General features: G+C 39.6%; 1 protein-coding gene and 1 non-coding gene across 2 annotated transcripts; both read right to left on the bottom strand.

Annotated features, from left to right (window-relative positions):
- Positions 1–1,089: 1,089 nt before the first annotated feature.
- On the bottom strand, positions 1,090–6,954 carry LOC127899331 (uncharacterized). Its single transcript, XM_052432688.1, has one exon. It carries the CDS (start codon positions 6,952–6,954, stop codon positions 1,090–1,092), a length of 5,865 nt encoding a protein of 1,954 aa, XP_052288648.1.
- Positions 6,955–10,011: 3,057 nt separating this feature from the next.
- LOC112496507 (small nucleolar RNA R71) lies at positions 10,012–10,117 on the bottom strand. Its single transcript, XR_003063065.2, has one exon. It is a non-coding gene; the product is annotated as a small nucleolar RNA R71 (small nucleolar RNA).
- Between the last annotated feature and the right edge of the window lie 17,529 nt (positions 10,118–27,646).

Genomic DNA, 27,646 nt, shown 5'->3' on the forward strand with positions numbered 1-27,646 from the left:
CCTTCTCACTGTGCTCTTGTTTATCGGATCTATCTACATTTTGCTATTTGGACCTTGTTTATTTCTTTTTGGTTTCTCGGGATATTTTGTTTTATTGAGACTTCTCTTTTGTTATGATACCAAACCATCTAGTCCTCTTGTACTTTGCATTATTCTGCAAATGAATGCTTGGCTAAACTGTTATCTTACAAATTCCTAGGGTACCTCTCATTTCATCATTTTTTTTTAAAATGGGGTACCCCTGGTACCTTAACAAGTATTCAACATCAGTCGCCTGCTGGTTTACACTGAGCGGCGAATTTGGTGCATGCCCTCCTCGGCAACCATGGCGAATTTTCCACAAATAGGTAATCAAAACATCGTCGCGACATCTCGATCAAAAATTGAAAGTGCGCAATTGGTCCAACCAATCAATTTCTTATTCTTTCGAAGTGCTCTCCGAATTTTTGAATAGCTTACCCCATACTTTGCAAAAGTACGAGGATGGAGGTGTGGGTGTTCTCATACCTAAGCCGAACTTCGTGCCGCTAGGGTATGCCGGTTTTTCTTCACCCTCGGGTCCTCTTTGACCCTCCCTCTCTTTGTCTAGGTAGCTTTGTCATGCTTCCGCAGAAAGGCTACCCCTGGGCTGTTCACTCCATTGCCTATCTTGGCTTTACACAGATCGTCACGATCTAGGCATATCAAGTACCTTGGCTGGTCCTGTGATAGGTTAGTCATAACTGACAAGCGTATGGCGAGAATTGCATATAACCAGATGCGAGGGTATATTAATGGCGATAAATGAATGTAATCTGCATTCTAAGATCGAAGTGGCGAAAAATAAAGAAAGAACTCACATCATATTTGTTGAGAAAGAAAATGCATTTATAGATAACGAAAGCGTTGATCAATACATGACTTAGCTTTGTTACCCTGAGGAGAATGGGAGACCGCAAGACCTCCTATTCTTTTCATTTGAAAATTAAAGAAACTCTAAAGTTGTAACTGACCAACATAGGGCATTTGGGGTACCCTATTTGGCCTACCACACAAAAACATTAAAGAAAGCAAATAACAGCAAAAGACTAAAGGTTGAGACACTGTCCTTTAGTAATATTTCCGTAGCATTGCAGCGTTCCAGGGGTGCCTCACAATTGTGCCATCCATGTGGAGTAGCCTGTATGCACCTGTCCCAACAGGTTTGTCGATGCGGTAAGGTCCTTCCCAATTTGCCCCGAAAGCACCTTCGTAGGGTACCCTAGTGTTCTGAGTTACCCTTCTCAAGACTAAGTCACCTTTCTTGAAGGATCGAGGGCGTACCCTTTTTTCATATAGACCCGAAATGCGATGCTGATATATGGCTGTCCTCAGTTCTGCTCTAGCCCTTTTTTCAGCCACCAAATCAAGGTTTGAAGCAACCAAGGAGGTGTTCTCGGCCTCATCGAAGTATTCAACCCTGTGAGAGGGTACCCCGATTTCTGCTGGAATCATTGCGTCAACACCGAATGCGAGGGAAAACGGGGTCTCCCTGGTGGAGGTGTTTTGAGTAGTCAGGTATGCCCACAGTACGCCAGGTAGCTCGTCTACCCATGCTCCCTTTCTTTCCTCTAGCTTCTTCTTCAGGATACCTTTGATAATCTTGTTAACGGCTTCGACTTGCCCATTAGATTGGGGGTGGGCAGGTGTAGCAAATCGGTTGGCTATCCCCAACTCCGAACAAAATCTTCGGAATTTTTCATTATCGAATTGCTTGCCGTTATCACTGACAATTGCATAGGGGATTCCAAATCTGCAAATGAGGTTCTTCCAAATGAATTCGGTGGTTTTCCTTTCTGTGATGCTTGTTAGTGGCTCCGCTTCCGCCCATTTTGTAAAATAATCTACCGCCACGATTGCATGTTTTGCTTGCCCCTTTCCGGTAGGCAACGGGCCAATGAGGTCCACTCCCCACATAGCGAAGGGCCAAGGGGAAGATATAACTGTTAGCTTCTCTGGGGGTAGATGGGGTACCCTAGCGAACCTCTGGCATTTGTCACAGCTTCGTACCATATTCTTGGCATCCTCCCGCATGGTTGGCCAGTAGTACCCCTGACGGAGAGCTTTTTGCGCCAGTGATTGTGCTCCATAGTGATTGCCACAAATCCCCTCATGTATCTCCCTCATGACATACTTGGCCTCGTCGCTTCCCAAGCATCTAAGGTAAGGAAGAGTGAACCCTCTTCTATATAGGGTATCCTGGATCAGGCAATACCGGGCAGCTTTATACTTTAGTCTTCTCGCTTCACTTTTATCTGAGGGGAGGTCTCCGTCCTTGAGGTGCCTTATGATAGGCTCCATCCAAAGTACCTCGTTGGACAGTGATCCTACTTCCAACGGCTCTAGGAGATCAATGCTGGGGGCGGGTATGTGTTCTGTTGTGATGGGGCCAGCTGACTGAGCTACACCAAGGGACGCCATTTTTGCTAGGGTATCGGCTTCGCTGTTCTCCAGTCGGGGTACCCTTTCCACTTTAACCTCGCAAAATTGGGACATCAATTCTCTGGTTTTTTCGAGGTACCCCTTCATGTTTTCCTCTTTCGCCTGATATTGTGCGGTAATCTGGCTTACCACCAACTGTGAGTCACTCTTGACGTGTACCCTTTTTGCTCCCAAAGCCTTTGACATCCTCAACCCCGCTATGATTGCCTCATACTCGGCTTCGTTGTTTGAAGCCTTGAATCCGAATTGCAGGGCGTAGCATATTTTCACCTTGTTCGGGTCGATGATAATAACTCCTGCGCCACTTCCGTGTGAGTTAGAGGAACCATCCACATATATTTCCCAGACCTGCTCCTCTTCATCGGTGGGTAGGGTATCTAACAGGTATCTCAGATCACATTCACCACTTGAGTCATTGGCGAATTCCGCAATGAAATCAGCAATGGCCTGAGCTTTAATCGCCGAACGAAGCTTGAAGATGATGTCGAACTCGCTTAATTCGAGGGACCATCGGAGAAGCCTTCCGGACATGTCTAACTTCTGAAGGATTTGCCGGAGGGGAAGGTTGGTGACGACTGCAATGGTGTGAGCCTGAAAATATGGTCTGAGCTTCCGTGCGGAGACAACCAATGCCAAAATGATCTTCTCAGAGGTGGGGTACCTTTTTTCGGCATCAACCATAGCCTTACTAGTGTAGTAAATAGGTCGTTGTACCCCATTATCATCCTCTCGGAGTAACACAGAGCTGGTGGCATGCTCGGATACGGCGAGATATAGCAGCAGCACCTCTCCCGGCTCAGGTTTGGCAAGTAGTGGAGCATTCACGAGGTACCCCTTCAGTTCTTGGAAAGCCTCTTCGCAATCGGGTGTCCATTGGAGCTTTTTACCGGTCTTCAAAGCTTTGAAAAAGGGCTTACACCGGTCGGTAGCCTTGGAGATAAAACGGCTCAGAGCAGCTACCCGGCCTGCCAAGCTTTGAACCTCCTTGATGGTGCTTGGCGATTTCATGTCAAGAACTGCGCGAATTTTATCGGGGTTGGCTTCAATCCCCCGTTGTTGTACCATGAACCCGAGAAACTTTCCCAAGGTTACCCCGAATGCACATTTTTCAGGGTTTAGCCGCATCTGATGTTTTCTCAAAACGGTAAAGGTATCTCTGAGGTGCCCCAGGTGTTCCCCCGCATGCACCGATTTGGTGATCATGTCGTCTATGTACACCTCCATGGTGCGCCCGATTTGTTCTTTGAAAATTTTGTTCACTAGCCGCTGGTAGGTAGCCCCGGCATTCTTCAAACCAAACGGCATAACCTTATAACAGTATAACCCCCGGTTGGTGATGAAGGCTGTTTTCTCTTGATCGGGTTCGTACATCGGGATTTGGTTGTACCCGGAGAAGGCGTCCATAAAACTAAGCATTTCATGCCCCGCTGTTGCATCAACCAGCTGGTCCACCCGAGGAAGCGGGAAGCTATCCTTGGGGCAGGACTTATTCAAGTCGGTGAAGTCCACAGACATGCGCCACTTTCCGTTTGATTTCTTGACAAGAACAACGTTGGACACCCAATCGGGGTACACTGCTTCCCGAATAAACCGTGCTGCTAATAGGCGGTCTACCTCTTGTTCAATTGCATCGTACCTCTCTTGATTGAAGGCGCGACGCTTCTGTTTGACTGGTTTATTATGCGGGCTGACATTGAGTTTGTGACATGAGAGAGAATGTGGGATACCCGGCATATCCGAGTGGGTCCAAGCAAATACATCGAGGTGCTCACATAGGAAGGTGATGAGTTTCTCCCTTTGTTCCTCCGAGAGGTTGGAGCCTACTTTCACTGTCTTTGTTGGGTCGGTGGCGCAAATCGAGACTGAAATAAGATCTTCAACTGGGGTACCCCGCATTTCATCTTTCAATATTCGGGGATCCAAAGGTGCCTCAACTTCACATCTGGGCTCCTCCTGGTCCCCGTGGGGTACCCTCGAGCTATCCCCCGTAACTGCTTCCATCCCCCTTGGTGAAAACTCCAACTTTTCTCGTGGGTGGGCTACTTGAGGAGATTTTTTCAGTACTGTTCTCCGCTGTCTAGCAAGTGCTCGCTTTGAGGGGGAAGGTGTGGGCTGGCTGCCACTAGGGTACCCCTTCATTGGCGGATCTGAAGCTATTTGGTAAGTGGCTTTGGAGGCCACGGAATAACATCCACGAGCCGATTGCTGGTCCCCTTTAATGGTGATAACTTCTTGGGCGGCCGGGACTTTCATGGTGAGGTAGTGCATGGATACCACCGCTTTAGTTGCTACTAAGAACGGCCTACCCAATATAATATTGTAGGCACCCGGGTGATCTACAATAAGAAAATCAATCATATGAACAACACGGTGAGGTACCTTACTAAGTGTAACGGGTAGCGTAATGATGCCTTTTGGTATAACCATATCTCCGGCGAACCCAATAAGAGGGGTAGCATATGGGGTGATCTTTGGCGACTCAATCAATAGTTGATCCAAGGCGCTTTTGAAAATGATGTCAACGGAGCTACCGGTATCTACGAGAGTTCTTGCTACCTTACCAGTGGCAACCTTCAACGTAATTACGAAGGCATCGTCGTGGGGGTACGAGATGCCCTCCGCATCTTTTTCTGTAAAAAGGATAGGCGGGGGATGGTGGGGTACCTTCGGTGTACCCCATTCATTAAGGTTGACTTCTCTGCCCATATTGGTGGTTATCGACAACGATCTACTATAGCCTTTGATAGCCCTCCTAGATTGGCCCGCTAAAGTCGGTCCGCCCATGATCATTCGGACATACACGCCTTTCTTGTGTCCAGGGGGTACCTCTTGTTCGGGACTGCCATCAGCTACCCGCTTGCCTTTATCATGTTCCGCAGATTTCCGAGCTTCTCTCATGCCAGCAACAAATTCTTTGAGGTACCCGCTGAGAATCAAAGATTCAATTTCTTCTCGCAAGGTGAAGCACTCGGCTGTGCTGTGACCAAAGTCCTCATGGAACTCGCAATACTTCAGGCTACGCTTCATGTTGGGGTACTTCTTCATTGGCTTAGGAGGGCGGAGGAGGCCACTATCCCGAATATGGTAGAAGATCTGCTCTGGGGATCGATTCAGTGGGTGGTAAGATTCATACCGAGGCCTCGGCGGTGGCTCTCGCTGATCCGGTGGTGGCGATCTTGGAGGTTGAGGTACCCTTGAGGCACCCTGAGGGTTATACCCTCGTCCCTGCAAGGCAGCCCGTGGAGGGCTCCGTGCTCGGGGCACCCGCGGTATTGGGGCCTCCACCCTCTTGGGCTTCTCCTTGTTCTTTGTAACATCGGCCTTATCTTCTTGGCGCTTCAATTGGCATTTTTCGTCCATCTCCACTTGTTGCAACGCCCAAGAACGGGCTTCCCCATATGAAAGTGGACGCTTCTTTTGAAAAGAACGCCATAACTTGCCCAACCGTAAATTTTTCTCAAAATGGGTCAATGTGTATTGGTTTCCAAATGCTCCGGTCCGCAGCACCTCTTGGTGGAAACGACTTACATACTCCGCCAAAGGCTCGGCTTCCCCTTGCTTGATAAAGGTAAGTTTGGAGGCTACCCTATCTTGAGTGGAAGCATAGGAAAACTCTTTAGTAAATTTAGATAACAATTGGTGTAAGGAAGATATGCTACCCGCCTTCAAAGAGCGAAACCATGACTTCGCGGGGCCCGTGAGTGTGTGTGTAAACATCCTACACATGGCGCTCTCATCTACACCCTTAATAAGCATTTGGTCACGGTATAGCTCAGCATGCTCCGAGGGATCAGTGGTACCCGAGTATTGGGGTATCTGAGGCATGGCAAACGCCTCGGGGAGAGCTGCTGTCCTAATCTCTATAGTGAATGGCGATTGGTAGGTCATTGGCGTTGGTGCAGCTGTGATGTTTTGCTTCTCGGAGAGGAGCTTCACTTGGGCTTCCAGGTTCTCCATCTTTTCCACAAGTTCGAGGGGTACCCTCGGTGTACCTGATGATGTCGCCGCCATTTGAGAAGCCCTTTTGGCGTTTAACTTCTCACGGAGATCCTCGTGGGTACGCTTTGCACGCCTCGTACCCTGGCTACTGCGGGAATTGCAAGAGGTGGTGGAACGCTCGTCGCGGGAGCCCATGGTTTGAAACTTAGAACGGGTACCCGATGGCCTAGGCTTTGGCTTGCTGGCCTCGGGTACCCCTCTTCTGACCATAGCTTGGTCGTCCGTTTGAGGTGGTGGAGCTTCTAGCGTCACTGGTGGAAGTGAACTTTCGGGTGCCCGAGATCCAACCGCCCTAAGTATTGCGTGAGCAAGATCCTCAAAACGCTTGTGCGAAATAGGTTCTTCTTCTTGGCGAACACCCGTCGACTGCTTGACACCCTTGCCCTTACTGATGCGGGCTACCCTTCTCGCGGGATCACTGCCTTCACTGCTGCTGTCCTCTCTCATCCTTGTAGGATCCCCCATTAAACCTTCGGGAGGTACGTCGGGTGCCATGTATTGGAGTACACACAACAACTAGTTTGGTAACCGTGGAGGAGGCTTTTTGTGTGTCTCCCCACAGACGGCGCCAATTGTTTTCAACTGGTTTTGGGGTAAGAAAAGCCAAACCAATCTAGAACAATAAATTTGTTATTTTGAGGGGAGATGGGGTACCTCACTGGTTTATTGTGTGTTGGGCGGTGTATCTAAGATTTTGGGGAGGTGAGAAAGGGAGAGAGAGTGGTAACAATGGTGGAAGATCAGAAACAAGAGAGGTATCCTTCAAAATGAGCTTCACGCCTGCAAAACAATGAAATAGAGGTTAGAGGTGAAGCCGGGGGTACCCCGGCATTCACACTCCGACGCTCAAGTTAGCAAACTCAAGCTTTTATTGCAAAGAGAGCTAGCTAGCCCTCTGTAAATTAGGGTTTAAGGTTGAAGAAAACCTCTTTTTTGGAGTGTGAGTGTTTTTGAGCGAATGAGAGCATGATGGAGAATGAAACCTAGGCACCTTTATATATGGAGTACCTTAGCTGCCACGTGGCGTACCCTTTTTGGCTAACGTCCTTTTACCACTTTTATGATTCTTGGGGCCGTTATGTGCATGTTCGCGGCGTATCTCATCTTTTGGAAACGTGGCGCGCGCTGGAGAGTGGTCCAGGGTACCTTTGCAGTAGCTGTCGGGTAGGCGGCTAGGGACCACTGTCCTTGGGACAGTGTCCTTCACTTTTGGCAGAGGTAGCAGACGGCTGTCCCTCCTTTTAGCACGTCGCTTTTGATTCCTAATTCTGACAAAATCAAATGATATCTTTTAGGAGGCGGAGACGTTTCTCATGGCGGATATTTTCGGTGGATTCTCTTGCATCCGCTTAGCCGGGTACCTCGAATTACATGGGGTACCCCCTATTACGCAGGGTACCCCTATCTGTATGGGGTACCTCTATTTGTATGGGGTACCTCTATTTGTATGGGGTACCTCTATTTGTGTGGGATACCTCTAATTGTGCAGGGTACCTCTATTTATACGGGGTACCTCAAGTCATGTCGGGCACCTCGGATTATGTAGGGTACCTCCGATTGTGCTGATATCATTCCATTGGCTGACACGTGGCGCTCTATTACCTTTCCTATCTTTCCCTCAAACAACGGCCATAAAAGAAGAAAAAACACAATCGAGAGCAATATAATGCTGTTGCGAATGTGGAGAAATCCGTGTTGTAGCAATCTGGAAGTAAATGCGGGAGAAAACTTAGGCGCGGGTCAACACATGCTTCCTAATTTAACGCATGCACGCTCATGGGTTTGTGTGTACCCTAATTTGCAATATAAAAATGAGGCAATACCACAAAGAAAAGCAGCAAGGAATTATCATCAGAAATAATTACAAAGGCAAGAAGAAGGAGATCAAGATTGGAGAGTGCTATTCGGCAACAAAAGAAGAGAGTCGTGCATAATTATTTACCTTTCATCGTGATCAACTTATATTTTCTCTTCTTCCTTGAATTGTTGGGATGTATTCCGAGTTCAATATATTTGCGTTTATTTTTCTCATTAAGATTATGAACTAAATTTACTTGTGGTTGAGTGACAAATAATCCAATGGGTTCTTGACTGTTCTTTTATGTTGTTATGGTAATGTTATAGCATTATACTCTAGTATTTTTTATAAATACAACTGTTATTTCGGTTGACCACCCATTTAATAGTTTTAGTTAAGATAGAGCAGCAAAATGGCATGTCTCAGTGGATATTATTAGAGTATTACTTGCTCTTAAGTCGAGTTTCCTGGATTAGGTTATCTTGAATCCCATAAGGGCAATACTTGAAGTTGAGATTTGTGACACTCCAGACATAGGTGTTCACCTTGCAGGGTAGAGAGATTAAAGGTTATAATGCCATACCATAAATATATGAGCAACTGGTCATTGTTAGTAGATTTAAAGGTATGAGATTTCCAACATGCGATAGTTGCGGATGTAGATTTATTCTACCCATTGTTGCAACACTTACTGTAACAACTGGTGCTAATTTGGTAAACAACAGTCACCCCATTAGGAGAGTTTGTTCATTCAACTACTATATTCTCAATTGAATCTTAGACACATTTAACTTAGTTTATTTCATTACAGTATTGTTTTATTTTTATCCCTCACAATTATTAGTTACAATATAATTATTTGAGAATTGTTTGTGTAGGTCTTTGATTGATTTGCACTATTGTAATTGCTTTAGCATTTTGAGTAGCATCAATCCCTGTGGAGACGATCTTGAATACTCATCACTTTACTACTTGTTGTGTATACTTGCATATTGGCATTGATAATAATTGCTTATAGAATTTTACCAACAAGTTTTTGGCGCCGTTGCCGGGGATTGATTTTTTATTTTTGAAGTGTGAAGTAAATCTTGATAACGCTAAATCTGATTTGATTTATTCTATTTATTGGCAGATCGGTACATGCATGTGCAAAGACAGATCTGTGGTATTCCAATTCGATCCTGAGATTGAAAGGACTGTCAGGAGATTGCGAAGAGAACAAAGGAATTCATAAATTGCTTCAAGCATGAATAATTTACAAGATGCAGGAAATTTGAATTCTCACGGACCTTTACAACCAGTGAACATTCAAGAAGAGCGTAATGACCATGCTAACGGGAGACAGCTAGGCAATAACAATATTATTTACATGGATGATGACAGAGACAAAGCTATAAGAGACTATGTTGTGCTAACTCCTCGAGTTGTACATCATAGCATCATCAGACCTAAAGTAGACGCTGCCAATTTTGAGTTGAAGCCAGTGATGTTTCAAATGTTGCAAACAGTTGGGCAATTCAATGGATTACCAAATGAAGATCCTCATCTCCATCTTAAATTGTTCTTAGAAGTAAGTGATGCTTTCAAGATTGCTGGAGCAACACAAGATGCTTTAAGGCTGCGACTTTTGCTTTATTCCTTAAGAGATCGAGCAAGAGCATGGTTAAATTCGTTACCATCTGATTCAATCACTACATGGAATGAATTGGCTGATAAATTCTTAATGAAATATTTCCCACCGATAAAAAATACAAAGTTACAGAATGAGATTACTTCCTTCCATCAACTTGAAGATGAAAGTTTGTATGAGGCTTGGGAAAGATTCAAGGAATTGATCAGAAGGTGTCCTTATCATGGTTTCCCTTGTTGCATTCAATTGGAAACTTTCTACAATAGGTTGAACCCGAGTACAAGGTTAATGGTGGATGCTTCAGCAAATGGAGCTTTGTTGTCCAAATCTTACACTGAAGCTTATGAAATTCTAGAAAGAATTGCCAACAATAATTACCAGTGGCCTTCAGCCAGGCAGCTAGCAGCAAGAGAATTAGCAGGGGTACATAACATTCATGCAATTACAGCCTTATTAGCACAAGTTACTTCATTGACTAACATGGTAAAGGCCATGACAGCTGCTCCAGCAACAGTAAAGCAAATTACTGAACTTTCTTGTGTCTATTGTGGTGAAGAACATGATTTTGGTAACTGTCCTGGAAATCCAGCCTCAGTAAACTATGTAGGTAACTTCAATCGACAACCTCAGAACAACCCATATTCAAATACTTACAACCCAGGCTGGAAGTAACACCCAAATTTCTCATGAAGCAACCAAAATCGAAATGCTCTAGCATTGAATGGACTAAACAGAAACACACAACCACCTGGTTTTCATCAGTAAAGTCAAGGGCAAAAGCATATTAGTTAGGATCCAATCACTTCACTGGAAACACTGATTAAGGAATATATTGCAAAGAATGAAGCAATTGTGCAAAGTCAAGCTGTATCTTTGAGAAACCTTGAGAACCAAATGGGACAACTAGCTACAACAATGAGTAGCAGAACTCAAGGAAGCCTACCTAGCAACACAGAAGACCCTAGGAGAGAAAGCAAAGAACACTGCAAAGTAATTAGTTTGAGATCTGGAAAGAATGTTGATATCCCAGTTGAGGTGACAAAAAATGAGATGGAACGCAATTCAGCATAAAAACCAACTCAAAAGGGAAGCCTGTTACAGCAAACTCCTTTTCAAGATACTGGTTACATGGGTCAAGCTACAACAACTGCAGAAGAAATTCAACCAGATTATGCTGACAAAGAAGTTACAACACCAGTAGTTACAACTTGCACCAAATCAAACAAACAAAGTTTGATATCCCCTGAAGTTACCCAGTAGTTCAGACATCCACCACCTTTCCCACAAAGGTTCCAGAAGCAAAAACAAGACAAGCAGTTCAACAAATTCCTGGAAGTACTGAAACAATTGCACATAAATATACCTTTTATGGAAGCTTTGGAGCAAATGCCAAATTATGTTAAATTTCTAAAAGATATCTTGGCACGAAAAAGAAGGCTGGGAGAGTTTCAAACTGTTGCTTTAACACATGAAAGCAGTCATATGCTCCAGAGTAAAATTCCCACAAAATTAAAAGATCCAGGGAGTTTTACAATACCTTGTTATATAGGAACTAGATATGCTGGCAGAGCACTTTGTGACTTGGGAGCTAGTATTAATCTGATGCCATTATCTGTATTTAAGCAGCTGGGAGTAGGGGAGTGCAGACCAACAACAGTCACTCTGTAATTAGCTGACAGATCTCATGCATACCCTGAAGGAAAGATAGAGGATGTATTGGTGAAGGTTGACAAATTCATCTTTCCAGTAGATTTCATTGTGTTGGACTTTGAAGCTGACAAAGAAGTACCCATTATACTTGGAAGACCTTTTCTAGCAACTGGAAAAACTCTGATAGATGTGCAGAAAGGAGAGCTCACTATAAGAGTGAATGATCAGCAAATCACATTTAATGTGCTAGAGGCTATGAGGAACCCTGATGAAGTAGAAGATTGCAATTTCCTAAGTGTAGTGGATCTTGTTGTAGCAAACAGAATGGACAGATGCTGCAGTAATGTACTTGAAAAAGTCATCACCTTTGAGGATGTTGAAGAGGAAGATGTTGCAGCAATCCAAACAGATTGGATGGACAAACAGCAATCTGATAAGCCCAACAGGTTTATTGAACACCTGAATCTTTCGGACAGGGAAGTAAAAACAACTTTACCATCTATTGAATCACCCCATAGTTTTGAATTAAAACTGCTACCTTCACATTTAAAATATACTTATCTTGGTCAAAACAACACACTCCCTGTAATCATTTCTTCTACTTTGGATGCAGGTTAAGAACAGAGTTTAGTAGATTTGCTGGGAAAATATAGAAGAGCAATTGGATGGACCATGGCAGATATAAAGGGGATAAGCCCATCCATCTGTATGCATAAAATCCTGTTAGAAGATTGTTCCAGCAATTCGGTGGAACACCAGAGAAGGCTGAATCCTATTATGAAAGAAGTTGTGAAGAAGGAAATCATCAAATGGCTAGATGCTGGAATCATATACCCAATATCAGACAGTTCATGGGTAAGCCCAATTCAATGTGTGCCAAAGAAAGGAGGGATAACAGTAATGGCTAATGAGAAGAATGAACTTATTCCTACAAGGACAGTGACTGGATGGAGAGTATGTATGGATTACAGGAAAGCTCAACAAAGCCACAAGGAAAGACCATTTCCCACTTCCATTCATAGATCAGATGTTGGACAGACTTGCTGGAAAACAATACTACTGTTTCTTAGATGGGTATCCAAGCTACAACCAGATTGCTATAGCTCTAGAGGATCAAGAGAAGACTACATTTACTTGTCCTTATGGAACATTTGCCTTCAGAAGAATGCCATTTGGGCTATGCAATGCTCCAGCAACTTTTTAGAGATGCATGATGTCTATATTTTTTGAAATGGTAGAGCAGACTTTGGAAGTTTTCATGGATGACTTCTCAGTTTTTGGAGAAACATACAATGATTGTTTATACAATTTGGAAGAAGTTCTTAAAAGATGTAAGATGACTAACTTAGTACTCAATTGGGAAAAGTGTCATTTCATGGTGCAAGAAGGAATAGTGCTGGGTCACAAGATATCCAAGGATGGTATTGAGGTAGATAAAGCCAAGATAGAGGTAATAGATAAATTGCCACCTCCAACTTCAGTAAAAGGTGTTAGGAGCTTTTTGGGTCATGCTGGATTCTACAGAAGATTCATTAAGGATTTCTCCAAGGTAGCTAAGCCTCTGTGTTCATTGCTGGAGCATGACAAACCATTTCACTTTGACACAGAGTGCCTTAAAGCATTTGGAGAACTAAAGAAAGCTCTGATCACTGCTCCAGTAGTTATATCTCCAGATTGGACTTTACCATTTGAATTGATGTGTGACGCTAGTGATCATTCTGTGGGGGCAGTATTGGGGCAAAGAAAGGATAAGGTTTTTCATTCCATATACTATGCTAGCAAAACATTCACTCCAACTCAGATCAATTACACCACTACAAAGAAAGAGTTGCTAGCAGTAGTATTTGCTTTTGACAAATTCAGAGCTTACATGGTAGGTACCAAAGTAACTGTGTACACAGACCATGCAGCCATCAAATATTTAATTTCAAAGAAAGATGCTAAACCAAGATTAATAAGATGGATCTTATTGCTTCAAGAATTTGATATGGAAATTAAAGATAGAAAGGGGACTGAGAATCAAGTGGCAGACCACTTGTCACGGCTGGCAGCAGACACTAGTACATTGACAAGGAAGGGCATCACCGAAACTTTTCTTGATGAACAACTGTTGGTAATACAGCAATCACAGATGCTGCAGCAGTCAAAATCTCCATGGTATGCAGACTTTGCTAACTACTTAGTAGGTGGGATGCTACCACATGAGCTGAAGCTTCAAGAGAAAAAGAAATTTTTTCATGATGTTAGAAGTTATCAGTGGGATGACCCATATTTATATAAGCTATGCTCAGATCAAGTAATAAGAAGATGTGTTGCAGCAGAAGAAATACCTCAAATACTGGAGTCATTTCATGCTGCAACATATGGAGGACATTTTGGTGGTCACAGAACAGCTGCCAAAGTTATGCAATCAGGTTATTATTGGCCCACTATCTTTAAAGATGCTTATGAATTTGTTAAATATTGTGACAGGTGTCAAAGGACAGGAAACATAACTAGCAGACATGAGATGCCATTGACTAACATACTGGAAGTGGAAGTTTTTTATGTTTGGGGAGTAGATTTCATGGGACCTTTTCCCCTATCCTTTGGGCACTTATATATCCTTGTTGCTGTAGATTATGTCTTTAAGTGGGTAGAAGCTGCAGCATTACCTACCAATGATGCTAAAACAATGGTGACTTTTCTTCAAAAAAATGTTTTCTCCAAGTTTGGCCTCCTAGAGCAATTATTAGTGGTGAAGGCACACATTTTTGCAACAAAATCTTTACTGCAGCAATGATGAAATATGGAGTCAGACACAAGATAGCAACAATATATCACCCACAATGCAATGGTCAGGCTGAAGTGTCCAACAGAGAAATTAAAAAGATCTTAGAAAAAGTGGTGAATCCAACAAGGAAGGATTGGTCTTTACATTTGCATGACTCTCTATGGGCCTACAGAACAGCATACAAAACTCTACTCGGCATGTCTCCTTACTGAATTATTTATGGCAAAGCATGCCATTTGCCACTAGAGCTAGAGCACAAAGCCCATTGTGCACTGAAGAAACTAAATTGGGATATGCATGCTGCAGCAAAGCAAATGAAACTTCAACTTTGTGAGCTTGATGAATTACAGCTGTTTTCCTATGAAAACGCAAGAATCTATAAAGAGAGAACAAAACACTGGCATGACAAGCATATTCAACACAGAAAATTCACCCCTGGTTAATTAGTGTTACTCCACAACACAAGACTAAGATTATTTCCAGGGAAGCTCAAGTCAAGACGGTCTGGCTCATTTAAGTTGTTAAAATCTTACCCTCATGGAGATGTTGATCTTCTAGATGAAAAAACAGGCCACGAGTTCAAGGTTAATGGACACATGGTTAAGCATTACATACATCAAGCAGCAGAATGTTCCAAGGAGGTGTTACTCCTTAAAGCACCATCTATTGAACAAAGAAGGAAGGTCAGGCTGAAGGACCTTAACTCAAGCGCTTCATGAGAGGTAGTCCATTGAGGAGATAGTCACTTCAAACCAAGTTTGATATCATTTGGTTTTGTAGACAGCTTTCCCTCTTTACCATCTTGTTTAATTTTTGTTTTTCTATGATTCGTCCTTATTTTCATCCATTTACATTATTGCATTCTTTACTTTCACTTTAATTTGCTATATCTATTTCTTTTAATAAATTTTAGACTTAATGTTAGTAAGTGTGATAATTGAATTTCATATTGACAAGTGAGAGTGAATGGTGGCAGAATTTAGAGGTGAACCACGTGTCAGAAGCTTTTAGTGGGGAGTCTATATCCGCTGTTAGAATAAGCGAATGGGTGCTGCAGTAGTTAATTTTACCGTTACAGTAAATTAAAGGCTGGAGCCTTTCACTTACCGTTGGAGATAAAATCGTGACAGATGGATGCATGGATATGGATAGAAAATTGAGGAAACAAATCTCCGAAATTAAAGCTTTAATTTCATTGTCCGATAATTTTGAGGATATGCACATTTAATTCAAATATTTTATTCCCTTAATTATCTTTAGTTACCGTGTTTATCTTCAAATTAAAGTCCATTATAAAAAGGAATCACTGTGCCTAGTGCTCTACGCCACTATTCCCCATCTCCTTCGCAAAGACAACTCTAGAAAACTCTTAAACTCTTTTTCTCTTTTTATTCTCAGGAACAGTAGCTTCAATTTATTACTGCTACAGCAATGCTGAGATACAAGAAAACAGCCAGCCACCTCAAAGATCCATCACGATTCCAGAGTTACCACGCTGAGGAAAAATACGAAGAATTTATAGAGCCGCGTCGGATTCTGGAAGAAAAAGGGTTTCAATTCGCAGACCAACTCACGGGAATTGTGCAAACCATTCATAATGCTGTAGCAAAGCGAGGATGGTTAGAGTTTTACAACCACCCTCGAGATCATGTATTGCCTGTAGTCAAATAATTTTATGCCAATTTGGTAAGCCCAGATCAGCACAACATTTGGGTAAGAAATACACTTGTCCTATTAGACTCCCGTGACACTCCAGTAGCAGCCAGTGAAGAAGCCACTACTTCAGATGAACCAGCAGAGGAAGTTGCCACTGATCCACAAGCAGCAGTCGACTGAGAAGAGGCCGAACCATCTGACCCACCTGAGAATGAAGGTAACAAGTCTCAGACTGATAGCTCACCCTTAGAGGCAGAAGATAACTTAGAAAAAGAAAGTGAGGAACTAACCATCCCAGCTCAACCCAAAACCAGAAAAAAACACATTATTCAAGAAGAAGAGGAAGAAGACCCTGAAAAGGAACCCTCTATTCCAGTCTTTGCGAGTAAGAGGAAGGATAAGGGTAAAGCAAAATTGGCAACCCCTCCAGCCTTTGAAGATGAGATGGAGCAAGTCGATACTGAGCTGGCTGCTGCAGCAGCCAGAGCTATGCCTACACCTAAGCAAGCCAAGCAACTACTTGCGGTTATTGCTACCATCACCGCTGAGGGCCAGGCAGCTGATGCATTGACCCTAAAACCTCCACAACAAACTCCTAGCCAGCCTATCCACACCAGTCCAAGACAATCCAGCAAACGAAAAGGCAGTACGTCTACAGGTACTGCTATAGCAACCCCAGCCACCACTCATCTCACTAGCCCCTCAGCGAAAAAGACAAAGACATTGCCAGCTGCTTCCCCAAAAGCTTCACCAAAGGATAAGCTGCGCAGTGCTTCCAAGAAGCGCTGATAGCATTCCGTCATGTACTGTAGGTCCCAGCACAAGGGAGTCCTCTTTCCTTACTAGTTCATTTGTTGTTTTTTAAAAAAAAATTCCTTCTGTTTGTCAATTTGTGTGGTATTTTCTAAGGTCTTCCATATCCTTGTCAATTTGTGTGCATTTGTTCAGTATGCTTGTGAGGACACAGCATCTCTCAAGTTTGGGGGGGTTGTTTCCGAATGCATGTGTTTATGTTTGTGTTGTGTGAAGCTCTTTATCTAATATTTGTGTATGGATTTGAAAGCCTAATGAAGATAAATTGAGTGTTAGTCAATAGTTATGAGAATGCCAAGTAGAGACAGTTATAAATAGAAGTGAAATTTTATCCTAACACTTAGACTTTGGTTGAATTGTATGAGACTGCTAGAGCAGAGCCAAAGGAATATAAAAGATCTTAAGTTTGGGGGGAGAAGCAAGTTGATTGACTGTGATATCTACGAAATAAACTCTGCTCCAATGGCTCTAGTTGCTGAGTAACCAGCTCTGAGTATGTACCCCATATGCAGAATTGTGTCAAAGGTAGCGAAAGTTATGAGCAATGCTGTAGCAACTATAAAAAAAAAGGAAGAAGTCCTTTGTCTAAGGCATTTAGTAGTCAGGTTTGTTCATGAACCTCATGTTCAGCCTTGAGTAAAAGATACCTCTAGATAAGATTATACAGCAAATATTGCTGCAACAATTCTGATCTAGGCATGGTTTGAGTAATTGGGCGTCATCATTACAAGTGATTGCCATTCACATGAAAGATAAATGTTACAGTGAGAAGGTTGATTACTCCCCAGTTTATCAATGTTAAAAGCATTATAGTTTGAGTAGGTGAAAATTATGCTACCCCATTTATGAATGAAGTGTATCACTGCTGAAATTCATTCAGCCCTTGGTGCTGTTACAACATATATAGAATTCAATCAAAGGAAGCACACACACACTATGGACAGAAAGAAGCTTAAGTCTAGAACTGATTTACTATGGTTATTTTATATGATTGGAATTGTGACCTGAAGGTGGAAGAATCCTTGCAAATTTGAAAAAAGAGCTAAAGTTGTGTGCATGATTGTTTGCGAGAAGTGTTAGTATGTGTTATTACTTGAGGGCAAGTAATGGTTTAAGTTTGGGGGTGTGATAACTCTAGGAAATAAGAGTTATTACGTCAATTCTAGACTTGAATCAAGATCATTTAGAGAACACATAAGGTGTTTTTATTACATTTTGATTAAACATTTATTTTAGTTGAGTATTAATAAGTTTTGTTTGAATCATAGTAATTTGTGCTAAAAATAGATGCATAATTGTAGGTTATTGGAAAGTCTTAATTCATGAGGGGATGTTGAGGCATTAGATGAGCAAGAGGAGGAAAGAAGACGGCCACAAAAGAAGAAAAAGCACAATCGAGAGCAATACAATGCTGTTACGAATGTGGAGAAATCCGTGCTGTAGAAATCTGAAAGTAAATGCGGGAGAAAACTTAGGCGCGGGTCAACACATGCTTTCTAATTTAACACATGCACGCTCATGGGCTTGTGTGTACCCTAATTTACGATATAAAAAGGAGGCAATACCACAAAGAAAGACGGCAAGGAATTATTATAAAAAATAATTACAAAGGCAAGAAGAAGGAGATCAAGATTGGAGAGTGCTATTCGGCAACAAAAGAAGAGAGCCATGCAGAATTATTTACCTTTCATCGTGCTCAACTTATATTTTCTCTTCTTCCTTGAATTGTTGGGATGTATTCCGAGTTCAATATATTTGCGTTTATTTTTCTCATTAAGATTATGAACTAAATTTACTTGTGGTTGAGTGACAAATAATCCAATGGGTTCTTGACTGCTCTTTTATGTTGTTATGGTAATGTTGTAGCATTATACTCTAGTAGTTTCTATAAATACAACTGTTATTTCGGTTGACCACCCATTTAATAGTTTTAGTTAAGATAGAGCAGCAAAAGGGCATGTCTCAGCGGATATTATTAGAGTATTATTTGTTCTTAAGTCGAGTTTCCTAGATTAGGTTATCTTGAATCCCATAAGGGCAATACTTGAAGTTGAGATTTGTGACACTCCAGACATAGGTGTTCACCTTGTAGGGTAGAGAGATTAAAGTTTATAATGCCATACCATAAATATATGAGCAACTGGTCATTGTTAGTAGATTTAAAGGTATGAGATTTCCAACATGCGATAGCTGCGGAAGCAGATTTATTCTACCCATTGTTGCAACACTTACTGTAACTATTGGTGCTAATTTGGTAAACAACAGTCACCCCATTGGGAGAGTTTGATCATTCAACTACTATATTCTCAATTGAATCTTAGACACATTTAACTTAGTTTATTTCAATACAATATTGTTTTATTTTCATCCCTCACAATTATTAGATACAATATAATTATTCGACAATTGTTTGTGTCGGTCTTTGATTGATTTGCACTATTGTGATTGCTTTAGCATTTTGAGTAGCATCAATCCCTGTGGAGATGATCTTGAATACTCATCACTTTACTACTTGTTGTGTATACTTGCACATTGGCATTGATAATAATTGCTTATAGAATTTTACCAACAACAACCAAGGTCAAAAGCGTGTGATCTGAGCTTGCGAGGACTGAAGAAATAATCTAGATGACAGAAGATCTTCTCAGATAGTAGATGGATCCTTAGATGCACCTAGGAATTGTTGGGATTATATGCTCTTTTAAAGCATATTAATTTATTTTCTGATTAATAAAATATTAGAGATATTTTCAATTGCATAAATATTTTGAATAAGGTCCGTTTAATCATGTTATATGTATTTATGTGATCATCATATGGATTCACAGAAGACATAAATACAAGTAATCTTATGATTAAATAAATTAAGTTCGCAGTTGATGAATAGAGTTGGACGCTCTATTTATGTTTAGACTGTAGTAAATTCATTGAATGATTTGTCTTAATCATGTATGAATTTACTGATGTAGTTTGACTACATTGAGTTGGATCACATATGAGATTTAATTAACCTTCAAATGGCTATTAGACTTATTAAATCTCATAGGCATTGATTTTACTGTAATCTTAATCTTGAGTTAATTATGATTTCATGATTGTAATTGTTATTCCATTTGAGTTACCAATGGGCATGACACATACTTGTAGTCAAGATTACCTGGTATCTTGGTGGGAGCAATTATGAGTATTGGAGTTATAGTTTGACGATATAGAATTTGTACACCACATCTCTTGATGAGTTTTCGGCACTTGATCATAGAATTCTCTGGCCAGAGTGTGTCAACATATTTAGTATGTTGAAAATGATCATCAGAGAAAACCAGTAAGAATCAAGGAACAAGATGTAATTAAATTGATTCGACAGTTGAGATATCGATTTAATTAATGATGTGGTACAAAGGATTGTGCAGTAAAGAAATCAATGTGGCTTGGGACGAATTATTATTCGAGCATACAATTATGGAGGTCAGTTCTAATCTTTTAGTGGAGTAGATTTGGAATTAAATAATTGGACTAGTTTAATTATAAGCCTAATTATTGTAGTCACTATTGTATGTTCCCAAACGATCCCCGGGTTAGCTTATTTAATTGATTGTGCCACTACTGGATTAATAAGATAACTAGCTGTTTGGTTTAAAAGCCCAAATATATTATTTAGTGGGAGGCTCCATATAATGTACTTGTGTCTAAGAGGCCTTGTGTTATTTTACGAGGTGGACCCCAATGACAAGAAAGATGTAACGTTACTTTTGGTTTATTATTTTTTTAATTTAAATCAAACTTGATTTAATAGAATTAATTAATATTAAAAAATGGAGCCTAAGGTTTCCACTAGATAGAGATGTAAAAGAGCTTATTTTCTCCCAAAAGAAGAGAGAGCAACCACTTTATACAGATCAGAGAAAATGATTTTTCTCTCTATTATTGAGAGAAAAATTTTCTCGTACTAGTTGCTTTAGTGGTTATAAAGGCGCCTACATGTCAAGTGCAGATCAAACTTAAGTCATAGCCTGGAAGATTATTTGGTGGCGGATCATGATCTAACATGAGTGGTGGTGACAGATAGTGATCTAGGAGTCTAAATCACCTCAGCAAAAAAAACCAAATCGGATTTTCAAGGTACGATTTCTAGATTACAAATTCTTATATATTGTATGAGAGTGATCCTAAAAGTTTTTATAAAAAAATAAAAAAAAATTGATTTTTCTCCAACAGGAAAAACCATGAATGTTTGGAGAAAATATAATACATAGAGGCTTAAATATAAATCCTCTATGAGAAGAATAATGCTATCAACAGCCTTGTACAAGTAGTATACAACTTACCATTTATCTTTGATATCTAAAAAGCGGTTCCCTTGGAATATTTAACATGCCCTTTATACCCTAATATTCATATACTACTGACCCAACCGAGCATACCGAGTTGTATGGAGATCAAATGCTTATCAAAGGTGTTGATGAGAAGGCTATGTGCTGGATGTTCATGTATACCCTTACTGGCCCTAACAAATCTTAGTTCAAATCTTTGAAGGTAGACAAAATTAGTTCATGAGTTTTATTAAGCTTCGTTCCAAGATAGAACATTATCCAAACTTATTGTCACAAAACAAAGTGAAGGACTAGGTGAGTCATTTCCACTAGAAAGTGTTTGGTCATCCACACATGTTGACCCACTTCGATAAGAATAAAAGGTTGGGAAAACTATGGCAATCTTTCTAAAAGCATAGCCCTTTACATATTGGAAAGCTTGCTCAAGAGCCCTATAGCAAATTAAGATGGATGAAAAGTGTCATTTGAAAGGGCAAGCAAACAAGGTGAAATAATGAAAGGGAAAGAGAAGCCCAAAAAAGCATACATGCATCAAGTTTGGGTACCTTAGATACGTAGCCTATCATAACGAACAAGCCATGGTCATGGTACATTGCCCAAGGATATCACTAGTCACATAGTATACTAGATCCACGAAACAACAATGTAGGCAACCATCACATAAATCTTGGTATGAATCTTATCATCCTTTGAATAGATCCCGGAAGTACATTTTTTTTTATTAAATCTATGATAATGGTTTTTCACAACTGCCAAGGCCTATTTAAAAATATCCCAACATAAAACGAAGTATGAACTATTGTTGAGTTCCATGAGGATTTTAGTTATAGTACTATTGAGTGTTTAACTCTGCACGAAGAGATCGAAGCCTTGATTACCAATAAGTACCTTAAAGAATTTGCGGCCGATATGAGGAAAGCTTAAAAATCCATGGAAAAAGATAAGTGCAAGAATATAGCTAACGTAAGCCTAGAACATGAGACACCCTAGGGCTTTAAAGAAGGGGGTTTATATATGAATGATAGTTAGGGACTAAAGCATGCGAGCCAATCTTGAAGAGCTATAAAAATTATAGCAGGCTAATAGTACCTGCCACCCTTATAGGGAATGAAATCAATATAACTTGCCACAAATGATTTTTAGTAAAACGCCACCTGTATCTACTAATTCATAGAGAATGGCACAGAGGGCATTTCATATTCTCATGATAATGCCTAGTCATAACACTAAAAATCTCCACTGGCAAGTTAGCGCGAACTTTAGTGGACATATGTAGTTTTGTAGACATCATTGTTAAGGATGCTTTAGATTAACTATTGATTGAATCAGTAAAGGTAACTCTGAATTATACAATACTTAGTGGTTTTGCTGGTGAAATAGTTATTCTCAAGAGAATTATCGCATCTCTAATAACCATCAACAAGGTATGCAACTATGTCATCCATATGATCGATTTCTTAATTGTGGATAACCTAGTGCCCATGATATTATTTTAGCTAGACCATTCTTGGCAACCACCAAAGCAGTGGTCTCTATGTATTATCTCACCATGAAAATTCCTATTATAAAGGATGTTCTAACCATCAACGTAGATGAACAGGTGGTTCAAAATTACTACTCTATCGTTCTAAAGCTATCAAATTGACTCCAACACAACAATTGAGAATACTTAACCAAAAAATAGTTGTTAACACATGGGAAAGCTATCTTTTTAATAAAACAAGCAATTATTAGAAGAAGAATTACTAAAAGGAGGGCAGTGCAATCAATCAATATCATAAAGAAAATAGCTTTCACTACCAATGGAGGGTTATGTTGCAATAAAGTTATGCCTTTTGGTGTGAAAAACGCGGCGGCAACATACCAACACCTGGTCAACAAAATTTTTAGAGACCAAATTGGGCAAACTATAGAAGTATACATTAATGATATGATTAATAAGTCAGTGCATACTATGATGATGGAGGACACTGTTAGCTTAAAGGGCTATACATAATGTAATTTTGATGATAACAAACATGTGTCTTAAGTAAAAATAATAAATATTGTATTTCACATTTTCACTAGTTTTTGAAGGATAATATTTATGCAAGTGATCAAGTGAAATTAAGATTGAAGACACTCAACGGACAATGGCGACATCAAGAATATAATTTAGAGCTCAACGAACAAATTAGTGCGATAAATTCTTGTAAAATCGGTATGATTTAATTGATGCATGATTTAGCATTTGAGAAGCTCAAGAGATTAATTTAATTAAATACTTTTCATAAACTAAAAGGTTTTATTTTTATAAAGTAAAGTATTTTGTGGATTTAAGTAATTTGGACTTAAATGCTAAGATTTGAAATCTTTGATTTTAAATAAGTATTAAATTTCAGAGTTGGACATTTTTACAAACATTTGAAATGTTTTGGGCCATACTATAATTTATGAATATTTTGGACTAAAGTGAAAGGTTTTGAGAACTTTGAAAAATATGGGTATTATGTTGAAAAGGACCTTTGTGTGAACCAATAAAATCTTTGGGGCCATATCATAATTTTAGAAAGTTTGGGAAAGACAACTATTCTTAGGAAGTTCTGAAATTGGACTTATTTGTAAAATTTTCTTACATTTTGGGCCATAGTATAATTATATAAAGTTTTGGGCCAAACTATAATTTCAGTGAACAATATTACTGTAGCAAAATTCAAAAATAACGGTAATATTACTGTTCCTGAGCGGCTAGCCGGATAATCAATCGGCTAACCGCTTGAGCGCTGGAATTTGCCTATAACAGCTAGTTTTTGGGCTTTCACTATAAAAACTCAACTCAAACTTCATTTTAAAAAGGAATACAAGCAAATATAAGATCATATAATATATATTGAGCTTCCATTTCACAAATCATCATTTATTGAATCATTATTGAGATATAATTTGTTATCCACTCTTAAAGAGAGTTTCATTGTTGTGATTTTCTTTTCTCATCAAATTGTGAGTGTACAAGTGTGGGAAACACTTGGGGTGAAGAGATTGAGGATATAATCTCTTGTTGTAAAGGTCCATTGACACCTTGGAAGTCAATTGTAAACATTTGAAGCCTTGGGAGGCTTGGATAGTGAAATCCTCAAGCCGGGTGAGCTTGGAGGCGTGGACGTAGGCGGGGATAGCTGAACCACGTAAAAATCCTTGTGTTTGTTTTCTCTTCCCTTACTCTTTTAATATTGTGCTTGATTGAATTTATTGTTTTCATTTGATTAAAGCAATAGATTAAATTATTGTGCGAATTGTATTGCATAAATTTTAAAAACCCAATTCACCCCCCTCTTGGGTTGCATAACTTACATTTCAGGCACGTCAAGGACAACTTTGATATCCTAAGGAAGCACAAAATGCGACTCAATCTTGAAAATTGCACCTTTGAAGTCACGTCATGAAAATTCCTTAGGTTTACGGTCTAGCAAAGGGGAATTGAGACCAACCTTGACAATATTAAAGTATTTCTCAAAATGAAACAACCACAACAATAAAAAAAAGTATGAAGTTTAGCTAATCAAGTAGTCGCCTTAAGCCGCTTTATCTCAAAGACCATCGATCGTAGCAAACCCTTTATTCAAAGTTTTAAAAATAAGTGTTGGTTATTTTCTCGAATAACTTGTGTCAAGGAACAATCAAAACAAGAAAAAAATAAAAGAAAACAGAGCACGTATGACAGAGGAGGGAAGAAAGATTTATTTTATTTTTATTTCTATATATCCTTAGTCTTACAATTGAGACGTATAAATACTAGCTTCAATCCATTGACAATAAGGAATTAATCTAATCTGACTTAATATTAAACTAGGATTCCTAATATGACTAAGATTAAGTAAACTTGAACATCACGTTAATTAACATTCTCCCCCGTAATGTGATGTTCTTCAACTCCCGAAAGCTCTCTTAGTTGATGGAATTTCACTTTTGGCAGAGCCTTTGAGAATATATCAGCAACCTGCTTTTTAGACTTGCAATGCTTCAGCTGAATGTCTCCGTTGCCAATTGCTTCTCGTATGAAATGATACTTGATGCCTATATGCCTTGTTCTGCTATGATAAACTGAATTCTTTGCCATGTCTATAGCTGATTTATTGTCACAACAATTTTGTATCTTTATTTTGCTTTTCCCGAATATCTTCTAAAATTCTTTGTAGCCAAATAGCTTGAGAAGTTGCCAATGATGCTGAAATATATTCAACTTCAGCTGTGGATAATGCCACTGTTTGTTATGCCAGAACCAAGTGAAAAAGCGTAACCCGAAGTGCTTTTCATATCATCAAGACAACCACCCCAATCACTATCACAAAAACCAATAAACTTTATATCTATATCTCTATTAAATTTCAAGCCATAATTAATTGTGCCTTGTAAGTATCTTAGCACTCTTCTTGCTGCCCCAAGATGAATATGGCTTGGTGCTTGCATAAATCTTGACAGCAAACTTGCAGAAAAAGTGATGTCAGGTCTTGTGGCTATGAGATAAAATAAGTTTCCAATTAAGCTTCTATAACGGGTCTCATTAATCTCTTCCCTTTATCTTCCTTTGTTAATTTTTCAATTACTATAAGAGGTGTTGAAACTAGATTGCAGCCATACATCCCAAATTTCTTAATAATACGTTCAATATATTTCTTTTGGCAAATAAATACTCCATCATCTTCTTGAAAAATTTCAATCCGAAGAAAATAATGCAGCATCCTCATGTCACGCATTTCATATTTTTTCATCATCTCCATTTTGAATTCTTCAATTATATTCCCATTATTGCCGGTAAAAATCAAGTCATCAACATAGAGGCAACAATAAGAATTTCAAACATAACTTGGCATTTCACATATAAGGTGGGTTCACTTTTGCTTTTATTGAATCCTTTTTTCTAAGAAATAGCCATCAATCTGAGTGTACCAAGCTCTTTGAGTTTGTTTGAGGCCATACAAAGCTTTATTTAGCTTATACACCTTATGTTCTTCTCCATTGACAATAATTCCTTGAGGTTGTTCAACATAAATATCTTTTCCAATTCTCCATTCAAGAATGTTGATTTAACATCAAGTTGATGTAGTAACCATCCTTTTTGTGCAGCCATTGCAATAAGAGTTCGTATGGTGTCAAGCCGAGCATTCGGAGCAAAAGTTTCATTGTAATCAATACCCGGTTGTTGTGAATAAACCTTGGCCACCAATCTTGCTTTGTTTCTTTGTACGCTTCCATCAGAATTATGCTTCACTCTATAAACCCATTTTACTCCCAATTATTTCTTTGTTAATTGGTCTCTCAACAAGTTGCCATGTTTTATTCTTCTCAATGGCATTAATTTCTTCTTGCATGGCTTTTCTCCAAGCTTCATCTTATATGGCTTGGTCAAAATTTTCAAGTTCAAAGACACAAAAGTTGCATCTCGCATAAATATTAGCTAAACTCTTCATTTTTCTTAGACTTGTAGATGAACTTGATGAGTCACTTGATGTCGACAATGGACTTGAGGGTGGAGATATTTGAGGTAAATTTTCATTGTTGTCAATATCAAGGTTCGATTGTTTTTTTTATTTCTTCCACATTAATAACCTTTTGTTCACCTTTGCTTTGCTCCTGATTCCATGTTGCTTTTTCATTAAATAACACATCACGACTTATGATAATCTTGTTACTTTTTAAACTATGCATTTTTTACTTGTCTCATCAAGTTTATGTCTTTTTCCTTTTGGAACTTGTGAGTAGCAAATGCAGCCAAATACTTTAAGATGTCTCACCGATGGCTTTCTTTTGCTCTAAGCTTCAATTGGTGTTTGATTTTGAAGTGCTTTTGTTGGGCACCTATTTATCAAATATACAACCATATGAACCGCTTCACCCCAAAAGGTTTTAGGCAGGCCCTTTTCATGAAGCATTGACTTGGCCATCTCTATTACGGTTTGATTTTTCCTTTCGGATACCCCATTTTGTTGTGGAGTAAAGCCAATAGTAAGTTGTCTTTCAATACCTTCATCTTCACAAAACTTATCAAACTCTCTTGAATTATATTATTTACCTCTATCACTTCTCAAAATCTTTATATAATTTCCACTTTGTTTTTCAATAAAGCTTTTGAATTTCTTGAAAATGGTAAAAACTTCATATTTTTGCTTTATAAAAAATACCCAAGTCATTCTTGTAAAATCATCAATAAAAAGAATGAAATACCTATTTTTACCATGAGAAAGTCTAGACATAGGTCCACAAACATCCATGTGAACTAATTCAAGGTCTTTCTTTGCTCTCCATCCAACTCCTTTTGGAAAAGGCTGTTGATGATGCCTTCCAAGTGCACAGCCTTCACAAACTCCTTCCTTGTCTTCAATGCAACTTGGTAGCCCCACAACCATATTATTTTGAGAAAGTAATTTCAGTCCATGGAAATTTAAATGCCCAAATCTTCTATGCCACAGCCATGATTCTTCAAGATTGTTTACTTTCAAGGCTATATCTCCCCCATATTTGAAAACAATCAGAAAATTTCTATTTTTCTCCATATTTAT

This window comes from Citrus sinensis, chromosome 8 (assembly GCF_022201045.2).
Source record: "Citrus sinensis cultivar Valencia sweet orange chromosome 8, DVS_A1.0, whole genome shotgun sequence".
NCBI lineage: Eukaryota > Viridiplantae > Streptophyta > Magnoliopsida > Sapindales > Rutaceae > Citrus > Citrus sinensis.